The 25,359-nt window shown below is 37.4% G+C and overlaps 1 protein-coding gene across 4 annotated transcripts in view; it reads right to left on the bottom strand.

The window, feature by feature from the left end:
• Nucleotides 1–12,581: 12,581 nt before the first annotated feature.
• Tnpo (transportin 1) overlaps nt 12,582–25,359 on the bottom strand; it is a 34,007-nt gene continuing 21,229 nt past the window's right edge. For 2 of the 4 annotated variants that reach the window (XM_022085664.2, XM_022085665.2), the window contains 3 exons: nt 23,031–23,205; nt 22,763–22,883; nt 12,582–22,486 (listed from right to left, as the gene is read on the bottom strand). In XM_022085664.2, the coding sequence (XP_021941356.1) occupies nt 22,776–22,883; nt 23,031–23,205 (283 nt within the window). In that variant the 3' untranslated portion in view covers nt 12,582–22,486; nt 22,763–22,775. Of the gene's footprint in view, nt 22,487–22,762; nt 22,884–23,030; nt 23,206–25,359 lie in introns of those variants that run through there. The other 2 variants (XM_087343029.1, XR_002546906.2) reach the window with 2 other exon arrangements.

Raw genomic sequence — 25,359 nt, 5'->3', positions numbered from 1 at the left:
TAGGCATCACATGTCGAAACCTCCCCCCCTCCCCCTCCCCCGCCGACTGTAATGTCGCTCAATACGTTACTACAATCGCTCCTTTTTTTATAGTCTATCTTTTTTTATTGACGTAAATTTGACTTGTGAAAAATTAATGCGGTCAAATAAAATGTCACTCCACTGGCCGAGAGTAAATTTGTAAAAATGTTCCTTCATTTATTTTATTAATGTTACATACAGAGCGATGTAGAGCGCGAGGGGAATACCAGGTCGCCATGACAACACAATTTCGTGCAAAAGTGGCATGAGCGGACGAAAGTAAAATTCGATTTCCGAACGCGAGGATCGTGACAGACCTAAGAACTTTCATAGCCTTTGCAAAAGAAATTACGCCTATTAATGAAACAACAGGCTGCTACGAAAAGAAGCTTTCAAGATTTACAAACGATCTAGCTACCAGTTACATCGATTGAGGATCTCTGCAGTTTTTCTCAGTCTCTTAAGATGAATATCTGAACAGGATATCAAAAGAGGGAATAATAAATTCCTGCTCTTCAAACCTTATTTAATAACAATTTGTCAACATATTTACGCTGATTTAACAATACAGTTTAAAATATTTATATAAATATTTGTTATCTTCACCAAATATTATTAGGATCATAAATAAATGAGTAGATGAGCGAGACATGAAGCACGCATTGAGGAGAAGTGCATGCAAAATTCTGGTTCTGAAAACGGAAGCGAGAGAGAGAGAGAGAACCACTTGGAAAATCTAGTTGTAGATGGAAGGACACTATTCGAATGGATCTTAAGTGGGATGTGAGGATGTGGACTGGGTTCATAGGCTCGATATCGTGGACACGGTAATGAACCTTCGAGTTCCATCAAAGTCGTGGGAATCTCTTCGTTAACCTAACCGAACCTAACCTAACCTAACCTAACCTAACCGAACCCAACCTAACCCAACCAAACCTAACCTAACCTAACCTAACGGAACCTAACCTAACCCAACCTAACCAAACCCAACCTAAACCAACCTAACCTAACCTAACCTAACCGAACCCAACCTAACCCAACCCAACCTAACCAAACCCAACCTAACCTAACCTAACCAAACCTAACCTAACCTAACCTAACCAAACCAAACCTAACCTAACCAAACCTAACCGAACCTGCCATCTCCTCAAGACGTCACTCTGTCCCATGAATACATTTGCACTGTATATTCAATGTCAACTTTTCATGTGATTCGACGCCTCGCAAACCTCTACACCTGAAACAGCGTTGTTTGATATCACAAACCGACGCCTCGCTGTGGTCGTTCCTGATTTCGTGTTGAGGCCTCACAGTGAGCAGTTCGCTGCCCGGGGTGGCGGTACGTGTTACATGATCCCGAACCAGCCACCCCTCGGCGCTCTCAGCGACAGTGGCACAAGTGCCACACTCGCCACACTCGCATAAAACCAAATATCCGACACACAACAAAATCCAACAAACTGCAAGGCTGTTTTACTATTGAGAACCACGATAAAAGAAAGCACATGTAATTAAATAAATTAAACGAACTAAGAGAGAGAAAAATGAAGAAATATGACAGAAAAGAAAGTAAGAACTATAATAAATAACTTATGCACACGTTAACAGAGAAATTCTGCTACTTTGTTAAAGAATCAGAGTTATTAGAATCTCACGCCTATTTTATTACGACAGGCTAATTCCAGTCGACCGAACCCCGACCACCTTCAATACGGCCCGTCACTCTATTTGGGACTCTGCTTACGGTCTACACGCTCAACGCTTAAGACATCCAGAACTCCAGAAAGAGCGCTTTAACCCTCCGAAGGCGAAAAGAGATACAGTTAGGAAGGCAATAAAAGAGTAGAAACAAAGAGAAAATTGTAGGGGAGAAGTGAGAGACATTTTATTTCCGAGGGGAGAAAGAGTGTCTTTTCGAAGCTCGTCTAAATAACACTTAAGAACTCAGTTCGTACCGCAAAGAAAACACAACACTTCAGCCGTCTTAATCAAAACCAAACCTTGGCTACTTTGAACATTACAACCTGATAATTAAGATATCCGTCTTCTGGGTTATTGCGCTGTGTAGTCTGGTCGATGTTAACCAACGTTTCAGAGGTCATACTGCCTCCATCATCAGGGCGATTCGATGTTAACCAACGTTTCAGAGGTCATACTGCCTCCGTCATCAGGGCGATTCATCGCCCTGATGATGGAGGCAGTATGACCTCTGAAACGTTGGTTAACATCGACCAGACTACACAGCGCAACAACCCATAAGACAGGAATCTTCATACTCATCGCCCTGATGATGGAGGCAGTATGACCTCTGAAACGTTGGTTAACATCGACCAGACTACACGACGCAACAACCCTAGAAGACAGAAATCTTCATACTCTGATGACGGAGGCAGTATGACCTCTGAAACGTTGGTAAATATCGACCAGACTACACGACGCAATAACCCAGAAGACGGAAATCTTCATACTCTGATGACAGAGGCAGTATGACCTCTGAAACGTTGGTAAACATCGACCAGACTACACAGCGCAACAACCCAGAAGACAGAAATCTTCATACTCACCGCTGTGAGAACCTCAAGTCTTACAACCTGATAATTTCTGGACTCCCAGTAATGAATACAGCTAGTTTCAGTACTGCCATTTAAAAACCTCGTTACGAGAAGAATTAAAATAAATTTTAAAAAAAATAATAGTGTACCATCCGGAATAGAGCATCGTTAAACAACAAACTCAGTTTAACTATTATGACCCGTGGGTGTCGGATGTGCCACTTTTCCGTGCAGAAGGGAGCGAACGCGGGCCTACAATCTGCAGTAACGCCGATATATCATACGGCTAGACAGGATTATGGCTGTCATGAATTTTGGATTATCTAAGATTGAATTAAAGTACCGTTAAAAACAGAAACCAATGATTTTTTATCTAATAGAATATGCCTTCCCCCTACCTCTAAACAAGTGACTGTATATCATTTGGTCGCCCTGCTTCGAGGTTGTGTTAAGGCCAGAAAAGGGGGTGAGTCACAAAAGGAAATTAGCTGTGATTGTTTTCCGCGATTTTGCGTACGGTTTATAAGAGGGGTTTGCGCAAGTGGGAATAATGTTGGTAAGCCTGTATAAGTAGTGGGTTGGGGGGGGGGGGGGGTTACGGAGGTCTGCATAATCATAAAGGAAAATGTAACAGCGTCATTTAAATTCATATTCAGAAGAGAATTTCGCGGTGCATTCAGTTGTTGTTGTTGTTGTTTACCTGTCGGTTGCAGTACACGTGTATAAATCTTGCTTTTAGCTTTCAGCTTTGCCAAATTTATTGGCATGAATGAGAGATAGCAGCTTCATCTGCAGGTAAATACATTCATCTCTTCGTCTTACGCAGTTAATATTTGCTCAATTGTCCAATATAATCTTTCTTTTTTTTTTACAACAAAAAATTTCATCATCGTCTTTACAAAATCCGGCCATCAGACCCTAACGCGATCCAACTTCATTTTATATTTCGTCTAGCGGTTAGAACGCTGGCCTTATAATCCTGGGGTCTCGGGTTCGATTCCCGGCGGTGCCCGAATTTATAACTTGTGTTGGGCAAGGCCGTGGTCTAGGCAACACGGAGTTTTCCTCCGTGGCATCCCAACAATTACTCCATTCACACACAGAAGAAGGCAATGGCAAACCACTTCTGGATCATCTGCCAAGAACGTATATGAACAGGTCCCAGTCCGAGAAAAGGATGGAAGGATCCTGTTCATATGGACCTGTCGTCAGACAAAACACTACAAATAAAAAATAAAAATAATGTCCGTTTTAATATCATTTTTCTATCTGCCAAAGTCAAAATCTATAATGGTAAATTTTGATTGTTCTGTATTTAGGCAGAACTTAGCATGGATTTAGAAGCGTCCTTTACGAAACCACAAAAAAAAAAAAACTATTTTGGTTTGTAACTCATATTCCAAAGTACGCGAGCACTGACACATTGTACAGGATTTATGTCTGTCCTTACAGAGTTCTCGTGCCTTTCTTTATGAAATTTAGCGATCGCCCAATCACTTAACGTCTTCAGTATATATTTTTTACGAACGAAATTATCGCTGAAATGAAATCTGTTACAAGACACAGAGAACGCCTGAAGGTCGAAATGTGAAGATAACTCGAAAATTAATCAAAAGACCCTTAATGTGGTCTAAATTGAAGAAGAATGATTCAAAAACAGAGATACTTGTACTATTTAAAACTATTTCCGTCGTCAGCAGTTTACAAAGGATGGCCTATCCTAGGATTATATTCAGATGTTTATAGGTTTCATCGCTGTGAATGCATTTTCAAAATCAATACGCATATTCTATTGGATTTTGAGATTTAAGTACCGTTTTTACAACTCCTCCCACTTTTATTTTATCTTTTCGTCTCTGTTTGTGTGTGTGTAAATAAAAATAGAGAAGACGCATTTAGAGAAAAAGTACAAATATATCTGAACCTCTATTCGCTACATCCATAATAACAATAAAAGGAGATGTGTTCCATTTAGCACTACAGACGGTGCTGAGGGTATGGGAGGAAATTCAATACAAATACGAATAGCACTTCAGCATCTCTTTCCTCTTCGTCTAGATGCCACGAAACGCTGACTTCTATTCTACGATATGCAGAAACAACAGAATTTCACGCCAGAAAGTCCTGTGAAATAAAATACATAACGAGAAACTCGGATCTGAGGAGTCAAAGTTCATTAAAATACCAAAGTTCCATTCTTCGTAACCACGTTGTACGTAAATAACACATGTAACAAACATAAATAAAAGTAAAATATATAATAAAATTCAGGTCAATATACAAAACTTTATTTGGATGTTGAAATTTAAAATTTAAATGTTAAAATTTTAAATTTTAAATTTGCGCCATTCATCACTATAAGGATGTTACAATAGAGCGCTTTTATTTCTTTCACAACATGTTTCGATGTAATACATCATCTTCAGGTGTTGTTTTTTAAAACTATTTTATATTATATTAAAAAACAACACCTGAAGATGATGTATTACATCGAAACATGTTGTGAAAGAAATAAAAGCGCTCTATTGTAACATCCTTATAGTGATGAATGGCGCAAATTTAAAATTTAAAATTTTAACATTTAAATTTTAAATTTCAACATCCAAATAAACTTTGTGTATTGACCTGAATTTTATTATATATTTTAATCAAAAACTCAAACATGACGCATGTAAACCTTAAATATAAATAAAAGTAATTCGAAAATTAATGAGGTTAGAAAACATCGCATCGTAAAAGGGGAATTTATAAATTCGATCTTTGGTCCATAGACTAGTCAGTCTGACTGAGATTCTTCCTGCTTTATCCCAGTAACTCCAGGAAGAACCTGGGATGCAATAAAAAAATGCCACAGACTCAAATTTCAACATCCAATCAAAATCATTATTCATAACCATCGTTCCATACGACGTTATATAATGTGACAATCACCACACGCGCTCTCATTCGCAAATCCTCTATTTTATTTCAATATCACAAGAAGCTTTCTGCGCAGGCCCGCTGAGATGCGCGCGCATTTTCACTGACAATTTGACATCGGAGCTAAAAATAAAGCCTTCTGATGTTGCATCACGCAAAAAAAAAAAAAATTCACTGGCATTTATGCTTTCGTAAACGTTGTTAAATAAATCAAGAACCAATCGTAACACTTGTAATAAAACTGTATTTTGCATTGGCTTGCCTTTCTCGAACGTCGCATGGGTCCTGGGTTTCCAAACATTATACGCAGCCTCAGATTACCACTCAATAGTACGAAGCACTTCCAATTACCCGGAACAACTCACGATAAATTTCTCAACGGAGAGAGCCTCGCCCCTCGCCCCCGCAGACAACACCCCGCCGCTGCCCAGTATAATCGCCGACTAATGGAATGAAATTGACTGAAAAAGGGTACAAACCCCTCCCCTCCACGCACTTCATTCATCCACGTGCTCTGAAACGTTTTCTATTCTGGTCTACTTTCGTATGCCGTGACGATGCTACTTAAATAAATTTTATCTAATTGATCATTGATCGTCTGACTGAAATGAGACAAGCAAAGGGCTTCATGTTCTTACGTCGTCTAAGGGAACATGTTTTTGTTTAAGAGTGTACGGAGGTACTTCCGTATGTTGAGGGCCTTTGTAAGTTATTTTTTCATTTTTTATTTTATTTATTTAGTGTTCTGTCTGACGACAGGTCCATATGAACAGGATCCTTCCATCCTTTTCTCTTCTCGGACTGGGACCTGTTCATATACGTTCTTGGCAGATGATCCAGAAGTGGTTTGCCATTGCCTTCTTCTGTGTGTGAATGGAGTAATTGTTGGGATGCCACGGAGGAAAACTCCGTGTTGCCTAGACCACGGCCTTGCCCAACACAAGTTATAAATCTGAGCACCGCCGGGAATCGAACCAGAGACCCCAGGATTACAAGGCCAGCGTTCTAACCGCTAGACCACCTCATCTTATTATTATTTAGTGTTCTGTCTGACGACAGGTCCATATGAACAGGATCCTTCCATCCTTTTCTCGGACTGGGACCTGTTCATATACGTTCTTGGCAGATGATCCAGAAGTGGTTTGCCATTGCCTTCTTCTGTGTGTGAATGGAGTAATTGTTGGGATGCCACGGAGGAAAACTCCGTGTTGCCTAGACCACGGCCTTGCCCATCCCCCGGTCCAATGATACATCCCCTCCATTTTATTTTAACCCACATTTTCCTTCTTGTGAAGCTGATAGTCGCTCACCTTGTCAAGAAATGGGACCTGAGGCTTCATTATATCGTTCACAAGTGCTCTCCATCAGTCCCTATCCTGAGCCAGATTAATCCAGTCACACCCTCTCATTGCGCTAACCAGTGAAACACGAACTTCGTAACATAAAAGTTTCCTGGTGGCTGAAGTTAATGGAGCCGATCAGCGGGTTGAAGGGAACACCAGACAATTATCGGAATTGATCCTCTCTAGCGGACGAGCAAAGCCTCTGACATTGGTTACTGCCCCAGCTAAACGCTCGGCCGGGGTGGACAGACAACGGAGCTGTCGAATTAAAGATGTTAGGTTAGGTTCCAGTGCAACAAATGAAGATCTCGAACCCGCTTTTAATTTAACTTCTCACTTGTTTATAATTGTTTAATTTTAACCGTCTAATCACAATAAAATATTATTAGTACAATTAACATTTAATATTTAAAATATTTAAAATATATTAAAATTATGCTCTTTCTATCGAAATGTTCGATTTACAATTAGAGCAACATCTTTTTCACGACATGTTTCGGTTTTCAATGAACCATCTTCAGGTGTATAATCGATATATATATGTCGCACAAGTCGTTGATGGTACGACGTCGATCTTCGTGAATGGCCTGCCGAATCTTCGTAACATTTTCGGGCGTTGTGCTCGAAGATGGTCGTCCAGAACGCTCGTCATCATCGACAGAGGTTCGGCCATTTTTAAAACGTGAATGCCACACAAAAGTTTGTGCACGACCCATTGCGGACTCCCCAAATGCTTGCTTTAGCATTTCATAGGTTTCCGTAGCCGTTTTGGCGAGTCTTTGGCAAAATTTGATGCACACGCCATTCCGAAATCGCAGGAGGGTCGGTGTAATGCACTACCAAAACTGCCGTAACTAAGAAACAAATGCTAATTCGATGATGCCGGCTGGCACACTGATTCACTATGAATGTAGGCCGCACCCACTAGCGGCAGAAGCTCGTACTACATCCGGTTCGCCCTCTATTGACACAATCTTTAAACTTTCCGGTCGCACCTCGTATCAGACCAACTCACAACAGAACATTTTCCATCGCGTATAATTACACGTTAAATTTCTCGTAATGTTCATTCCCTAGTAATTATATCTGAACGCGCTCTACCTGGCATTAGAGTACATAGACGATGTATGGTTATGAAGCCCCGTTAGATAAAATATAACAATTCTATCATCGTAAATAAAACGAGCTGTGAAAAAGCAGTTAACTGAAATATAAACTCATCCAAGAGAGACTGTAAATTACATTTTCCAACGCTTGGTTCCGTGTTCACCGATTCGAATATAACATTGTCTTCGTTTTTAAAACTTTACTAGTTTTGAGGCGACGGTTTGCGGATAAAGATGTTCCCGGTTTGTTTGTGAGGAAAATGGGAGGTAATTTTACTGACTGTAAAACTAAGCTTCGCGAGTTGGGTCCATCTGACCACACCGAATAACGTAACGTAATACAAGTACTCAAATTATTCGTGGTTTATTTCAAGATTCCGAAGGTTTAAACCTTGCGAGTAAAACAACTTTTAAGCCTCTGTAATGTTATTCATAAAATTAATATTTTTGAACCTACAGCAACATTCTATATATGCCAGGAGTTTATAATTTTACGTGAACATCAACAACACCACACAAACTCACTTGTATAGAACTTCTATAAATAGTTATCACTTATAACTAACTAATTAGATGGCTTACCGAATCCGAAGGTTCATCACCGAATTAACCAAAGCCCTCCACCGGACCCTGTCCTGGGCCAACAAAATCCAGTCTCCTTCAACTCCTATCTCCCATAGATCCCGCCTGAGATTATCCTCCCATCTACGTCTAGGTCTCCCCAGCGGTCTCTTCCCCTCAGACTTCCCAAATAGTGGACCCGACCAACCAGATGGCTTACCGAACCCGAAGGTTCATCACCGAATTAACCAAAGCCCTCCACCGGACCCTGTCCTGGGCCAACAAAATCCAGTCTCCTTCAACTCCCATCTCCCATAGATCCCGCCTGAGATTATCCTCCCATCTACGTCTAGGTCTCCCCAGAGGCCTCTTCCCTTCAGGTTTCCCAAATAGTGGACCCAACCAACCAGATGGCTTACGGAACCTGAAGGTTCATCACCGAACTAACCAAAGCCCTCCATCGGTCCCTGTCCTGGGCCAACAAAATCCAGTCTCCTTCAACTCCTATCTCCCATAGATCCCGCCTGACATTATCCTCCCATCTACGTCTAGGTCTCCCCAGCGGTCTCTTCCCCTCAGGCTTCCCAACCAATACCCGGTGCACACCTCTTGTCCCATCCATGCGCGCTACATGCCCAGCCCATCTCATTCTTCTCGACTTAATCACCCTGACAATATTGGGGGAGGAGTACAGATTTTTAAGCTCATCATTATGCAGTTTTCTCCACGCCCCATCGTCTTCTCTCCGGGGCCCAAATATCCTCCTCAAAACCTGCAATCTGTGTTCCTCCCTCTGAGTGAGAGACCATGTTTCGCACCCATACAAAACAACAGGCAAAATTATCGTTTTGTAATTTTTAATCTTAAAAACTGAAGCATTTGAAGAAATGACGTTCTTCGTAAAACTTTTTTAAAAACAAACACAAATTTTACTAATTCATCATATTTAAAATTAATAGGCCTATATTCGTAGTGTTATTTTTAACGTTGTTAAAACTTATACTGATTAAATATGTAAATGTGAAAAAGTTCCATCTCTACACGACGTCTGGACACAAATCAGGGAGTTAATTAAAAAGCTGGGATCTCCAAGGGCTCTATCGTGGAGCCTGGACGAGATAAATGATTCCACAGATAACAATTACAGTTGTTACTTCGTTTTAGGCGTAATTGAGTGTGTGACTGGGAATAAAAATACAATTTTCGTAATATGTTTCTTTATTTCGGAGAAATTATCCGGCAACGAAGACTACAAGCCGCACGATTAATTTCTGAAACCCGTGACGTATCTGTTACTCGAATGGTTACGCAAATCGATTACGTTAAGTAAGTCTGTGAACTCACTCGCTACATGCGTCGAGGGTTAACATTTTTCGGTCTCTCCTGCGCAAACGGATAACACATATAGTGGTTTAGATTCCCTTCCCTTGGCCGAGAGAAGCTGCAAATCTTCAAATTATATCCGGGTCATTGACTCTGTAATATCTTTGCCGCTCTTTTCCTCTCCAACTCAATTCACTAGAGGAAACAACTTCTCATTACTCGAAAATGGCTTTGTAATGTGGAGTGTAATCAGGATTCTGGATACAAGAAATTTTAAGAAAAAAAATTATAATTTGTATTACGGAAATTTCAAGAAAAAATATGAAAGATTTTTTTTTATCTTATTAAACCCTATATAATGATCACCACACTCCAAATACTTGTTCCAACGTTGACTCTTTGGCAGAAATTAATGTCGAATTTAATTAAAAAAATTTCAGATATGCTTTATTATTCTCCTGTGATAGTTAATACTGTGAATTGTGAAAATCAGGGGAAGACATTTTCTGAAAGTAAAATAACCTGAAAAACATCACGATTTAAAAAATTCTTCACATAAAATCAGCCATTCAACCTACCCTAAACTTAGTTAATCAAACGAATATAAAAACAAAGAATACGCTAGTGGTAACTCAGCAGTCGGATGACATCCTGGCGAATTACACGAACGAAAAACTAAAAAAAATATTAATATTTACCACAGCCCGACAATACGAAGTTGATGGCAAAAACAACGAACTGACAGATCTGTCTCACTAAATCAGTCCTCGTGCTGAAACTGTTTCCTTGAGACGAGCCAGTCTCATAAACTCTCAGTAACGCGCTCGTTCTGTTAGCTCAAGGCCGTTTATACGCACACACCAGTATCAAAATTACGACACACATTCACTTTTACAACCCAATAAATAAATATAATAATGGCATATATGTTTCATGAAACTTTGTATATTTATGGCGAAATTGAATATCTCATTTGAATTCTGTGTATACCAAAACGTAATTTCACTTACGAGTATATTTCATTTTGTTATCTATATTTCAATCTTACAGACTTTGATGTTAACTTACTGCAACAAAAATTACAACCTAACGTCAATAATAAATCAAACAAAAGAATAAATGGATTTTTATACAAGATACTATGTGTTTATATTCAGAGTAATGCCTGAAATTAGCTGTGCATCGTTAGATTTTACACTTGGACAAATCGCCCGATGGATTCAGACACTAGACAATGCATTCGAAAACTTTTTCACTTCTCTGCTTGTACAAACATTTCGGAGTAAAATTATATTTTTAGTGTTAGAAAATGTCTGTTAACAAAAATTATGGCTCGGTCCACAACCATGAAGTGACCAGTTCTGTCAAAATACTTAATGTGGCTCTAGTAACAATGAACATAACCTAATTCTGTAACAGGCTTGGGGAGATTAGCTAGGTTAGAACAATTTAAGTCTAATGATTGTAATGTATAATAACTGGCATAAGATGGTGACAAAAGCTTTAACTGCAAGCCACAAATATTTAAAAATAGTATCATAACTGGCAGGATTGATGTTTATAAAGTATTTGTATTTTGTGTTTGACAATTCAAAAGACAGTGGGTATACACATATGTAGTGTGATCAGACTTACCTAATGAATCCACTTTCTCAATTCAATACAGTCTTCAATTCATGAGCAAATATCTGAACACTAATAACACAAAGAAAAAGTAACTGGGACACTTTTAAACCACCCGCAAATGTCAATATGGCTGTGCAGAAACAGGCATGGACGAGCACCTACTGCAAAGCAATACCGCTGACATCTATGGTGGATAGCCTGAACTTTTACACACAGCAAAATCGATTGTCATAGAAAATAACAAAAACGTAAAACATGCGTACCATCCACATTCAGAAAACTTGGATTTCCTGCATATGGCATCTTCTTCTTCTTCTCCTAATCGAGGTTGAAGTTCAAATTTATAAAAACCCTACCATTTCTCTGGGATTAATATTGGCTGGATATCGAGGAAGTACATTCCTCTGATGCCTTGATACCTAACTAGAAGCCCACAGGGTGAATAACCCTTCAAACCAAGTCAAGATACGAGACACCTATTTATTGAAACTGCCTATAATACAAATTCTGTAAAAGAATATCAATCGAGAGATAGCAATGCATAAATTATATTATGCAAAGGGCAAAACCAACAAAATTAGTTGATGATTAAATTACATAACAGCCATACATGACTAATATAATAATGGCAGGCATGCAATAAATAAATTTTTAATCCATATTATCAATTAGATCACACAAGACATGAAATTTAATAATACCGTACGATTGACAATGAATGGCAAACTTGTCTTAATACACAATGTGAAGGCACACTGTGCCACGTGTTCTGCTGGATACTGCTTTCAACATCCTTCTCAATAATCCTCACACTCGACACTGCGGAAGTACGCAGATGAAAGAGTGCAGTTAACTGCGTCTTGAACTACAGAAATAGCAGATCAAAAACATGTAAACATGACACTCAAAAGAGAGGACTTCAGCAAGTGGACTGGATGAAGTGATGTAGAGCATACATTATTACTGGAATTATTTTAGTGACATATATTCAGTACATTTATGTTTATCATCAGTTGGCAGACGTACATTCAAGAAATTCTCATTTGACCATAATCCAGTGTTAACAACAGCCTAAAGTTACATATGGAAGCCATCGGAATAAGATTGAGATATAAAATAAAACAACTGGCTACCACAAACATTCATTTTTCTTATTTTATGACACATAATTATGATGTACATTTCTTTTACTTACTGAACATACTACCAAAATTACAATTAAAGTGTTGAGAAGTCAAACCCTTAAAATATGTCATAATTTATCATCAAAATATATATTAACTGCCCATAACACAGTCTACACATTATTATACATACATATGCAAGGTATTTATTAATTACAATCATTAACTTCAATCACACCTATTTTTATAATGTTGTAGTGGTAAAATAATGTTTTATTACATATAAACATGAAAACTAACATAAAATACAAAAGTAAAAATTTCAAATTCTCATGGCAATGAGAAAAAGGCGACTTGCTTCTAGGATGTTGCGCTATGCTATGGTCAATCACCCTGATGATACAGGCAGTAAGCACCTCTGAAACATAGGTCAATTTCTATAACACTACACAACACAACATTCCAGACCAATCACCTCCATAAAACACATAAGTTCTCAAATTTTATGGTATTTTAGTTCACAGTAATATTTCTATTACAATTTATATGCGAAATAATTTTTCCCATAGTATTAATTCAGGCATGTTTTTTTATACATAATTTAATCTGTCCCTAATTTGACCACCCCAAATTTAACATTAAGAAACACACAATAGATAGAAGTCACTTAAAATTGACTGCACATCCACACAAACATGCATCATACCCACTGACTTGCATCTCCGCATATCAAAAGCACAACCTGCAGTGATTTAAAAAACTACTGATCACGAAATGAAGTAAATATGAAATTGGGATAAACAAAACTGCCGTGCAGACACAATCAGAGCTGTCACAATGTTCAGGAATACAGTTCTACCACCTAAAAGAAAAACATCCATAACAAGCCCCTGTGATCATACCACTGGACACACAAAGGCACAAGTATGTGTTCCACATTAATATTAGGATTGACAAGTTTTGAGCCAAGGTTCTCTTCACCTGCACAGAATAGACAGAATGTCACACCAGACAATCATGAAGAAATACAGAAATGCCCATATTATAACAACAATTATTAAAATACAGTTCTGTATGTGTTCCATCAGAAATATTACATTACTTAACTAAAACAGTCCCGCTACATGCCATGTAGGTCATTTTTTGGGGGGAGAGCTCGTACTAATTCCTGACCTCACAACTAGGTGGGGGGGGCGGTCAGCATCACACCCTGGCTGCACTTTACCCCTGGGAAAGGATACCTGTACCCACTGGACAGGCGGCTAGGTGGGCCCCACAGCCGGTCCGGACGCAGAGGCTAGAGGAAATTCCTCTGCCATCAGGGATCGAACCCGTCATCCAGTCACTATACTGACTGAGCTATCCTGGCTCATTTATATTACTCACATGTGTAAATTAAATTTTGAAAATCTTTGTTAGCTACCTAGATATACTTCAGGTAGTATTTGGCATTATTTTCCTTGGAATAACTGACACAGAATAAGCTTCCTGGACAAAATAAAACATACCATAATGTGGTTATGAAGTTCCAGTTGCTTTCAATAACAGGAGATTTTGTTGACGCTTGCATGCTAAACAGGACAATCCATTTCATACAGGTGAGGATGCATGATTAACCCCATACTTAATATTTCTGAATGGAATCTTGTCCATAGCTTTTCATGCATGGATTTCATTATATCAAATCTGCTAAAATTGTGGTCACAAACTTTTCACCCTCTTCTTCTTGTCATGTGGCCCTTCGTTAACTTTTTGTCAACGCCTCTTTTCTTTAGCAATGTGCTCACTACCAAATGGATAGCATCCTTATCCTGCTACGCTAATAATCTCCTTTGCATCCCGCTCACCATTTAGCACCTGATTTATGCAAGGCTTCCAACCCCCCCCCCCCCCCCAACCCCCCATTACATATTCAAACTGAAGATGGAACCTGCAACGTTTGCTGAAACAGAAAAACATCAAGTTTTGATACAGCATATCCCTAGAAGCCAAGTTATACAACCAGAATCTGTTATCACAACTTACCAAGCCACAGTGGCTTTCCTATTAATGCATCCAGTTCTGGTCTCTCAGTCTTCCTCTTATCTGTGCACCTGATATGGAATTCACCCCTGAGCTTCTCTGCTCCAAATGACATGATGACTAGCATATGAGAGATACAACTCAAATTATAATGGAGTCTTACGTCTTCCACATACGCATAAGATGTGACTTTGATAGACAGATGATCTTGATCCCAAGGTCTTCAGTACAGGGGAGTCAACCTCTACATAACCAGGAACGAAGACAAATTTCGCATTTTCTTACTAACGAAGCAACAGCTTTTCACCCAGGTTTCTCTCAAAACAAATGCTATGGAAATAATGAAACTGCTTATTTATTACAGCAACCACCATTAATTGCATCTCCACAACATCAATGATGAAAGCAAGTTTCACATTATATTAATTTCCTACTCTTAAATTACACATACTACCATTCTGAAAACTGCTACAAGAAGCGTCTTAAAATTCACTGGTCATGACCGAGCTGAACTCGTTATAAGGCGATAAATATGAAACAAATCACAATGGAAAATCCATTTACTACAAAGTTATAACTAAACTGTGTTTTATTTTGGCACGAATGTTGAAAACTAAGGGCTGGAAACACAGCAATACTAGATTTTGTTTTCAAGTTGAATAACCACTTATCTATGAATCAGTGCAGCAAATGAAAACAAATTAGTATCATTTCCTTTGGAATGTATTCTCCTTATATTACTTTAAGAGTTCAGAGAAGCCCGCATCTACATGTTCTACGCTGCTTCTTTTAACCCTTTTCAGTTCAATGTTGAGGTGACATCACATTTCATTCCACTGGGTCCACTGATGGGGGGACTCCAGACATCTGTTTCTCCCCCACAAATAACATTTACCCATGTAAATATTCACATCAATACCAATATAAATTATTTTGAAACAAAGAATTAAAATATTTACACAATTAATGGGAACTAGATCACACTAAATAAGACTTTGAATGATACAGGTTAATAATTTACTTCATTTAAAAATTACACACTGATAACAAAGATGATGTTTCAGAATCAATGTTAAAATATTATCCCAGCATAAACTGAACTTTTAGAAGAAACCCATTACTGTGACAATCACTTATTCTAACTTTACACATCATTTCGAGAACTGAAAATTTATATTATTTAATCTATGATCTGTAATAAGCAGCAACAGAAAACCTATTCTGTGCTCAGAATTCCCAACAACCATTCAAGTCATAGAATAACTTAAGAAGTACACCTTTGATCCTTTTTATGTAATAATTGTTTTGCATGTGTAGCCATTGTGATTATGAAAAATGCTCCGAACATCTACTCACGGATGTATTAAGTGAAACAGTTACTGTCCACACTGGAAATCGAACACAAAAGCTTCCATTCACCTATCCTGTGATTAGGACACCCTTCTTGGACAAATAAATGGTCACTTAGCCTGGAAATGTCACTGGCCATCTAAACTAGGCCATTAACACTTTTACACATTCAAATAAACCCTTTACTAGATTAAGGAAAATGATAAAGAGTGGAAACTACCTCCGGAAGGATGAGAAAATAGAGAATAATGGAAGAAAATATTAGGCACTGGAAGACCGAAGTAACAGTCAAGAAACAAAAGATGAAGAAAAAGGAGAATTCTAATGTGTTACAAAGAGTCTATACAAGAAGTCCATTAAGAGCCAAAGTTATCTTATTTCCATTCCTCGGTTATAACCCCAGTTTCAATCTTCATGCCAATGCGATTAAACAATTCCCCAGTACAAATATACAATGAAACGGGTCCTGATTGGTGGATGTGTGGCCAACAGGAGAGAAAGACCAATTTTAGCCCAGAACTACACACATTGATGTGCAGCCACTATTTAGCCAAGTGCCCTGAAGATGGAGACAGCCAGTTCCTTCACACACATACTAGACCACACAAAAGTGTCATGGCCCAAGAATGGAAACAAGCTAAGCTAAGAATTGCTGGGGTAGTGTGAATAACTTTATATCTGAGTGTGACAGTGTAAAACTACAATAATGAAGAAAAATTAATAGAAGAGACAAGCAAGTAACATGTTTACTTACGGTGTTCGTGGGGGTTCAACTTGTTTTAACTACTAAGGATGTCTCTACGCATACAAGCAGCTTATCAGCCGACTAATTCTTGGATTAATTTTTAAAATTCCATACACAACACAGAATCAAAGAGTATGGTGACTGTGAATGATAAATTGGAAAGGATGTAAAAAAAAGCAGTATGTGATCTTGAAGTACTCTATTGGCATTTGTCTGGTTAGACTCATAGAAAACATTAAAACTTCAGTCCCAAGCAAGATCGCAAATGTGTAACAGGAATGAAAACCACTCATCTGTAATGTTCAGTAATTTATTACCTAAACAAAATCTAAACTTGCAATTTATAACCAATACTATCTACCTAGTCTTGAGACCCATAACAATAAAATAAGGCAAGCCATTAGATGAACAATTACATAATGAAGAACAATAACCTGATTATGAATTACAAATTCTGTAACCTGAATTGGTCTGCACATGCTGGACCATAATATTTTAAATCTTTACTTGTAATGAGCTGTAAAATAAAGGGCTCCATTGGATTGAAAAGCATATTTTTTTCAAGAAATAATTCAATTCAATTAATTAAGCCAATAAAATTAACAGCTTGTAATAAGAACTTTGCATTTATAGATGTGGCACCACTGAAAGGGCAACGAAGCAGATAAAGCTTCTAATAATAATCTTTTCAGTTGTATGTGTATGTTAGAGGAGGCCTGAATAGATTTAAACCTGTCTGGATTAAGAATATTGTCAGTACATTAACAGCCGTCACTTTATACTTACTCCCATGTCAACTAAAACATACTTATCACAGTTAGTGTTAATATTTAAAGACGACAGACAAGCTGAAATGAAGGCAGATATTGATTGTTCAAGAATTATCTACATTAATATTTTTTTTATTATTCATGTTATGTCTATTCATCACTAGCAATACGGGAACGTGCTGGGGGAAGGGGGTTAATTAGGTGAAGGAAAATTGCTCTCTATAGATATTGTACCAAATTCTAGTGAATGCAGGAAAAAATGACTTATCACTCTTATTCTCAGACAGATATAAGAATAAAACATTTTACAGGATGTGGCGCTAAACACAGTAATATTTAATATGATAAAATTAAATCAGAAATTTGCTAAAATGTAATTATGATAATATACACTCTGCTTGCTACCCACTCTATGGATGCCCACAACTAGCGAGTTGTTTAAAAACTTACAAAAAAGAAAGTTCTACAGCACCTATCAATTAATGCATTCACTACATGAGAACACTACCCTGATACTTAAAGCTAGCTAAAATTATGGCTTCACTAAAAATCATTATTATTCTGTTTTGCATGACAAAAGTTCTAAAGCAACATATTTACAACATTTTGCTCCAATTCCTCTAGGTCTTAGGTCTGCATATCAATGAATTTTGAAGTCACTTTAAAATACATCCCAAAATTTCCAAATTGTTGAAATTTGTAATAAGAAAATTCTGAAATCAGTTAAGTATACCACAAATGATATATCCTAAACTAATTTCAATTTATATACAAAAAAAGTGCCTCAAAACGACTCACATTTTAAAAGAAAAAATATTACCGAATTACGTCCTCAAAATATTCAAGGTCAGTAGCAGATATGCAAATATCTATGATTTCCTGGCATGCCAGAAACTAAAATTATTTATGATGCAAGCACAGTGTCACAATTAAACTACAGGCACAAGCAAAAGAGAACCATTCATATCTGGAACAAGATTTTCTACACACGCACCTGCAGATCGTAACAAATTTCAATCCAAAAGTTACGGATGCCAATAAACTAATTCACGTGGTATATGGACAGTAAACACATATCTTTAATAGCAACAGACATGCAATAGTGATAAGTTTAGTCAGTAACCAAAAGACTGCTAAACCAAACTGAATAATACACATAAACTGTGGTCTTCGGAGTTGTAATGACAACCTAACAAGACCACACAGCATCACAACCCAGGTCACGACTATCTTCACAGCCATGGGAACCTAAAAATGTCAGATAAATGTTACTTCTTTAATGGAAACTATGTTTCATGGAGGAATACAAGCATTATAAAAGGAAATACCAAGCCTTAAATTTGGTCTTACAGCATAACAGAGCAACGTCTCTCTGTTTTCAAATGCCAAGTTCCATATGTCGACAGTAACAAGTATCCATGGCTGTATTCTGCTTTAGATGCATTGTTATAAAGACTTGTATAACATCTACATTATGGTACTGGAAGTCCATGGAAAATTTGATCCACCTTGAATAATTCAGTCTCGGGTTGCATACACCTGTCCTGAGTTTGGAGATGAAAAAACAAGACCAACCAATTAAAAGAAAGATTCTGCCCACAATGGCAATGGACCAAAATATGATATAATTTCTGCACACAAAAAATTTGTACCCTGGCCTTGAAAACTGGGTGTGGGGAATTAGTTCCTACTGTGCACAGTATTTTCATTTCTTATTACGCATATCTATTTTCGGAGTCTATGAACGATGGGGGAGGGGGATGATGGCTGGCTGAGCTTAAAAAGTGGCAGCAGGCCTGGCCACAATAAAACAAATATCCAATATGTACCTACCACATAAAACAAAAGGCCAGTCTCAGCTTCATGAGCAGTACATTCTACTGTTACTGACAGACAACATTAAACCAAAACACGTTTTTAAAGTTGATGACAGTACATAAAGGATGACAGTTACTATGTCATATGTAGCTAAAATATTAAGCAAATATTCATTCAAATCATTCTATTCTCTTCCATCAAACTCGAAATAACTCAGATATGCAGTGTCCTGTTCTAATAAGAAATAAAGACAAGCATAACTTATAACTGTATATATCGCACAACCACTAAATTTATGGAATTACTGTATCACAACTGTTTCACAGGAAAGAACTTTTATCATGCACAAAGAGAACACCACTTCTTAATTAGGAACATAACCTTAAAAAATAAAAAAATAGTTTTAATTAAAATTAATAACAAATCATCACTACCTGTACTAAAAATATTGATAATAAGCACCTAATAATTTCAAACAAATATTAAAGTGGATAATAATTATCCCAAATTCATTTTCACACGCAAAAAAAGGTACATACATAAATATTTTAATTCATAAATGAACACTAATTCTGCTGGAGTATGATAAACTTCACACATATACAATCTTACATACATCCACACAAACGTGTGCACATGCACATACGTTCAAACACACACAAACAATCTCCTGTGTACAGGAACAAAATTTTAAGCGATAAAGAAAGTGCCATTCCACCTGCAACGTATATATGAAGTATGTACCAAAACATTATACAGACACGTTAACTTGCTATTAATGACCACACTGACATAACATCACGAGATTAATACAGTGCAGACTTGGGGAAGTAAATTCATTACCATACCAATAAATTTAGATGCACATAGTACCAAAAGAGACGAGTGGCAATGTTTCATGTAAATTGAACTGTTTCATTAGCACTCCAGAGTACCTTTACAGACACACTCACATACACTCATCAACACTCATTACACTCGCACCAAAACAGACTATAGGAAAGACAGAGGAAAATGCATGCTGACGTATGTAACATCACCACCACTCACGACATGTCCCACTGCGACTCAAACATCACATCAGGATTCTGTTTTCTTCTTTACTTTTATTATTAATTTTCAGTGTTTTTATTGTTAAATTAAAATTAATCCCCTTCTTAATATTCCATGTTACCTTTTTTTTTTGAGCTTCCAGTATCAAGCTCCCAAAAATTTAGTTCATGTTCATTACAATAGAAAAAAAAGCAACATACATTTCAGAAATCCTGATGCTCTGTTTCATACTGTACACATGTAATATTACAATACAGGAGCTGTGTCAACACAAGATTCAAGCATCTACCTTCCAGGCAAAAGCATTAAGAATTTTGTATTCTGTCATTTTGCACAGCAGAAAGCAATATGACAAAACAAATGATATGAAAAAGATCACACATTGCAGACTCATATGCAGCCTGGAATTGATATGCTCATGTTTGCTTTTACATAGAAACTCTTTCTCAAGCTTATTTCAGTTCTCCCCCTGCATGAATCGAGAGAACAAAACCAGAGCAAGAAAGCCTGACCGCGACTGGCTACTTCAAATTCTGCTGCATCACATTATTGCTGACAAGTCGCCACCTCTCAGTGCTATGGCACTTTCCATTATGGTTTACTTGTGAGGGGTGTGGTCCTACGGTCTGTAAACTGTGACCAGTTCTAGATCACACAAAGTCAAAAGTATTCACCAGAAGAAATAATAATTGAAAGAGCATTAGAAATTGTCAACTATACACATGTAACAGCACAAAATGCATATTATTACGTATATATACCTGTCACTACATGTGTATCCAGCTTTTCACAACCAACATTAAAATGATCAGCAGTTCCACCAGCCCCTTAAAACCAATCTTTTTCATCACTAATACACATTTTAACCACAACTACTAGTTCCAGTTTTAAACAAGCACATGACGCCAGGCTCCTTCCCCAGTTCTGTTTCCCCGAACCACTTTCCTTGTATGGAGGGTCAAAGTAATACTCAGCATCTCACAAGCAAATTGTCAGAAGAGGCTCGACTTACTATTCGCACTGGCCGATCACACCCGAATACCTTCACAACAAAGAGTTAATGTACGAGTATCTCCTATGGTCGGATTCTGCTCTCTTCAAAAAGGCGCGTCTCCACTTCCATTACATTTTGCCTAAATGATGGATGACAACATTGGGAAGGGGGTCTAGGAATCAGAAGTCTGCTGAAGCAGTTTCTCTTCTTCTAAGAAACACGATGTAGGGGTCAATAAACAGAGAGAGGGTGCAAGAAAACCAAATAGTTTCCCAAAAGACATTGATCCAATTTAGGATACAAGGGTCCTTACTTTCAATTAGAACAGCAAACACATTAGCTCTTGCTGATACCAAACATTACTGGCACAATATCGAGAACAGTGCAAACATCAACAAGAATACTTTTCTTCACCCAAAAATGCTGAAGTTTACTAGAAGGCTTACTGTGCTAAGAATTTCCTTCATTTAACATCTACATTATTTTCTTCTGTGTATGTTTAAAGCGAAACCCTTAAAATTACAGACCTAAATATTTGTGTCTTAAACCTAAACTTAAAATACAATATTTTATTCCTTAGATGATGTAAAACTAACTCTTATACTGAAGCTTGCCACGTACATGAAAGGTCATTGACGAAACAGACAACGAAATATTTTTTCATGCTAATAACAGGCAGAACCTATGCAAAATATATTTTCCTCTTTTTCTCTCTTGTAAAAAATGATTCCCAATACATGTTCACATATACGTTATCTTTCAAATTTGAAAATCAATGAAAAGTAATACCCCTTAACGTTGTTTCTTCTTGGTTTGGTTACAGTATTAAGCACTTTATTATGATCCCCTTTATAACATTATTTAAACTCTGTGATTGTGCATTTTATGATTTCTTGTTAACACTATTTATGTGTATTTGGGGACTGTTTAAATCCTCCCCCTCCCTTCCCGAACCTCCCTCCCACCCACCCTGATGACGCAACTGTTGCGGCCCGCACAAAGGCTCACCCCGCCCCACCCTGCCCCGCTGCTGACAACAGTATATCCCCGTGGCAACTGTTGTAGTTGATGTTCCTCTTGTAAAGTGGTTTCACCCACCCACCCCGGTCCCTGTTGTACCCCCGATCACACACGAGGGTGCGTCTTGTCCCCACACTACCTGTGAACAACCCAAACACCTCTTTCAGAAAATTTACAAACACAAAAACATGTTCATTGCTATTAAGAAATAATGTTTCTGTACAAAGTAATCAAGTTACAATATAAGACACTATTGGGGCACCATCTATTTCCATCAATACAAATGTGAACAGCCAGCAGATGAAATCTACAGCTTAAAATCTTATCAAAGTCAGAATTTAAGTTTACCTTACCCAAATATCAGGTCCCTACAGACCAGTTACCGGATAGCACCAAGGTTTTTCTGTGCAATTACCTGTGTTAGTAGTTCAGACACCATACATGCCTGCCAACCGCTCCTTGAGCTGAGGAGGAAACTGATCAGAAAACCTTTTCCAATTCTCCTCACCCACTTGGTTTTTGAATCCATGGAGGATCTGAAAAAAAAACCCACAAACTACTGTAGAAATACAAAATTTGTAAGTCTGAAAAATCTACTTCCTATGTAGCTCTAATTTGTCCCCCCCCCCTTTCAAAACAAAATTAAAATACAGGCTACACTGGCCATGATAAGTTAAAATTACCTTGTTAAACATTTCTTTCAAGTCCTCTTTAGGATTCATCCATGATGCAACAGCATCACAAAAAAATATGAAATCCTGCACAACTCCTGCCGGGTTTACAGTAATCATCTGACACATACCACGGAATGCACTATCTTTCTCCTCGTTGTCACGAATGTTGCGCAATGATGTGCACCTACAACACAAAACATCACTAAACAAAGTGTCTCCCACCCCTTTGCAATTTCAATCTGTTAACAGAAACGAATAATCATTCTACTCACATTCAAATTATTCCATGTATCAAACTGAAGCTATTAAATTACAATTAATAATCTGTGTGAACCCATCAAAATACAACACTCAAAATTGACAAGTTCCAGACAAAGTTCTGTCATCTTCATGGTTATACACACAAGTATGTACTTAACATTTCTAAAGTCAATGAGATTTGAGGTTCTCATGATGTAGAGAACAAAGATGGCTGTCTTCTGGGTTGTAAGTCATGTAATCTGGTAGAAGTTTATAAACATTTCAGGGAAGCTTGTGCCTCCTCCAGTCATCACTGCTCTGATGGTGGAGGCAGCAAGCATCTCTGAAACATGTGAAAACCTTCTACCAGACTACACGACTTAACAACCAAGAAGACAGCCATATTTCTTTTTTATCAAATCAGGTCAGAAACTTCTATATCCTTTAAGATGAATATAAACTTTGGCCAATAACACATATAATAATTTTACACTTCCAAAGAGTTGTTTGAGCTGCATTTTGATGAACAAAACACAGTATTAAATACAATAATATAGTGGTACAAATAACAAACTTAAACTAAAGCACAATCTGGTTTCTTCATTTGATATGAAAATGTCAGTAGAATAATTATTTCTAATCTGCCATGAAGACATTTTTACTGTATAATTTCCCATGTATTTCCAAACAAATTATCAATAAACTATGAAACTTGAGAAACAATTTTATTATGTAAGTCTGAAACAATACAAGAATTCTAATTACTTTTAATTTCTTAAATATCTGAATGCAATATTTTAAAATTTAATATGATTACTAAACTATCTGTCAGTAATGTGATGATATTGAGAATAATAAAAGAGGTATTAACAATGAAACTACTGAAACTACATTCACTACTCTCACTCTACAGATCACCAAAGCCAAAAACACGTATACAGTATGAGCAGAACAGAACTTGACAGAGGTAAAGCAAAGAACAGGTTTCAGTTGCTTTAATGTTTGTTAAAAAAAATTGGGGAAAATGCAGGAACCTTCTTTTACTATCAAAACAAACTACATAAAATTTTAAAGCTCTATAAACAAAGGCTTTTACTGAGTTACAAAGGAAGGAAGATTGTGAAATGTAACACTCACTGCAGTAAAGAGCTAATAATAAGAAATTAGGAAATAATAAAATGAAAGCATGAATTAGTTCATGACAGAGACTTGAAAAACCTCACATGGTAAAAACCTGAATTCTATGATTATTTTTCACATTAGTTTTAAACAAATAATTCTATTCTTTAAAGAAGTATGAATTTTATAGTTAACTCAGGAAAAGTCTTTCAAAGAAAGGTCCTTTTCAAATCAATGAAAATGGGTTATCCCATATTCATATACATCTTCCCAATCAAAATGACGACTTCTGAGATGATACCCATTCCTTCTGCAAACCAGCAGCTGTTGTGTTTACCAGCATGAAATTATAAACTAGGGACCAATTCTTCTCCAGTGGCCCTCAAAAGGAGCACCTCCTCCCATTCTCAATCAGTCGGAAACACATCCCACTTTGTTTCCTAGATAACAAACCAACCTACTGCAACAAAAAATGGAGACAGTAGACGCTGCTTTCAATGCTATGACTTTTGCAACCCTGAAGGCACTATAATATATCTCACAACTGTTACACAACTCACAAAGTTCATGAATCTCATAAATTATTCGAATAATCTTAAGTTCTCCCAAATGTAACTCAACGATACCAGGCTTCAAGCTGGTTCTGAATGGGTAAGAGCTTTAAATGCAACAGCTTCTTACCCAAAACCTATTTCCTCCTATTACATGCATAAACCACAGTGAATTAAAAGACGAGAGTATGAAAGGGAGGATGCCCTTCTCGCTTTAATGCTCTTCCCCTGCTTTCACAAATACCAATTTGGTGACAGTCACCATTCCAACTGGTGCAGAGGAAATCCCACTACTCAGAATAAGGCCAAATTCTTTCAGTCTGAATTAAATTAATTTTTTTTAAAGTTTATCTGATAAAGCTGTCAGTGGATCAGAGTATAAAGTGTGAAGTGATGGGATGATCAGTGAATAGTGTATTGGGAAGGGC

The sequence above is a fragment of the Zootermopsis nevadensis genome, unplaced genomic scaffold, assembly GCF_977971745.1.
Source record: "Zootermopsis nevadensis isolate Lab colony 2312 unplaced genomic scaffold, Znev_1.0 Znev_ptg000004l, whole genome shotgun sequence".
NCBI lineage: Eukaryota > Metazoa > Arthropoda > Insecta > Blattodea > Termopsidae > Zootermopsis > Zootermopsis nevadensis.
The sequence above is the reverse complement of the archived record's forward strand: the minus strand, read 5'-3'. Positions and strand labels throughout refer to the sequence as shown.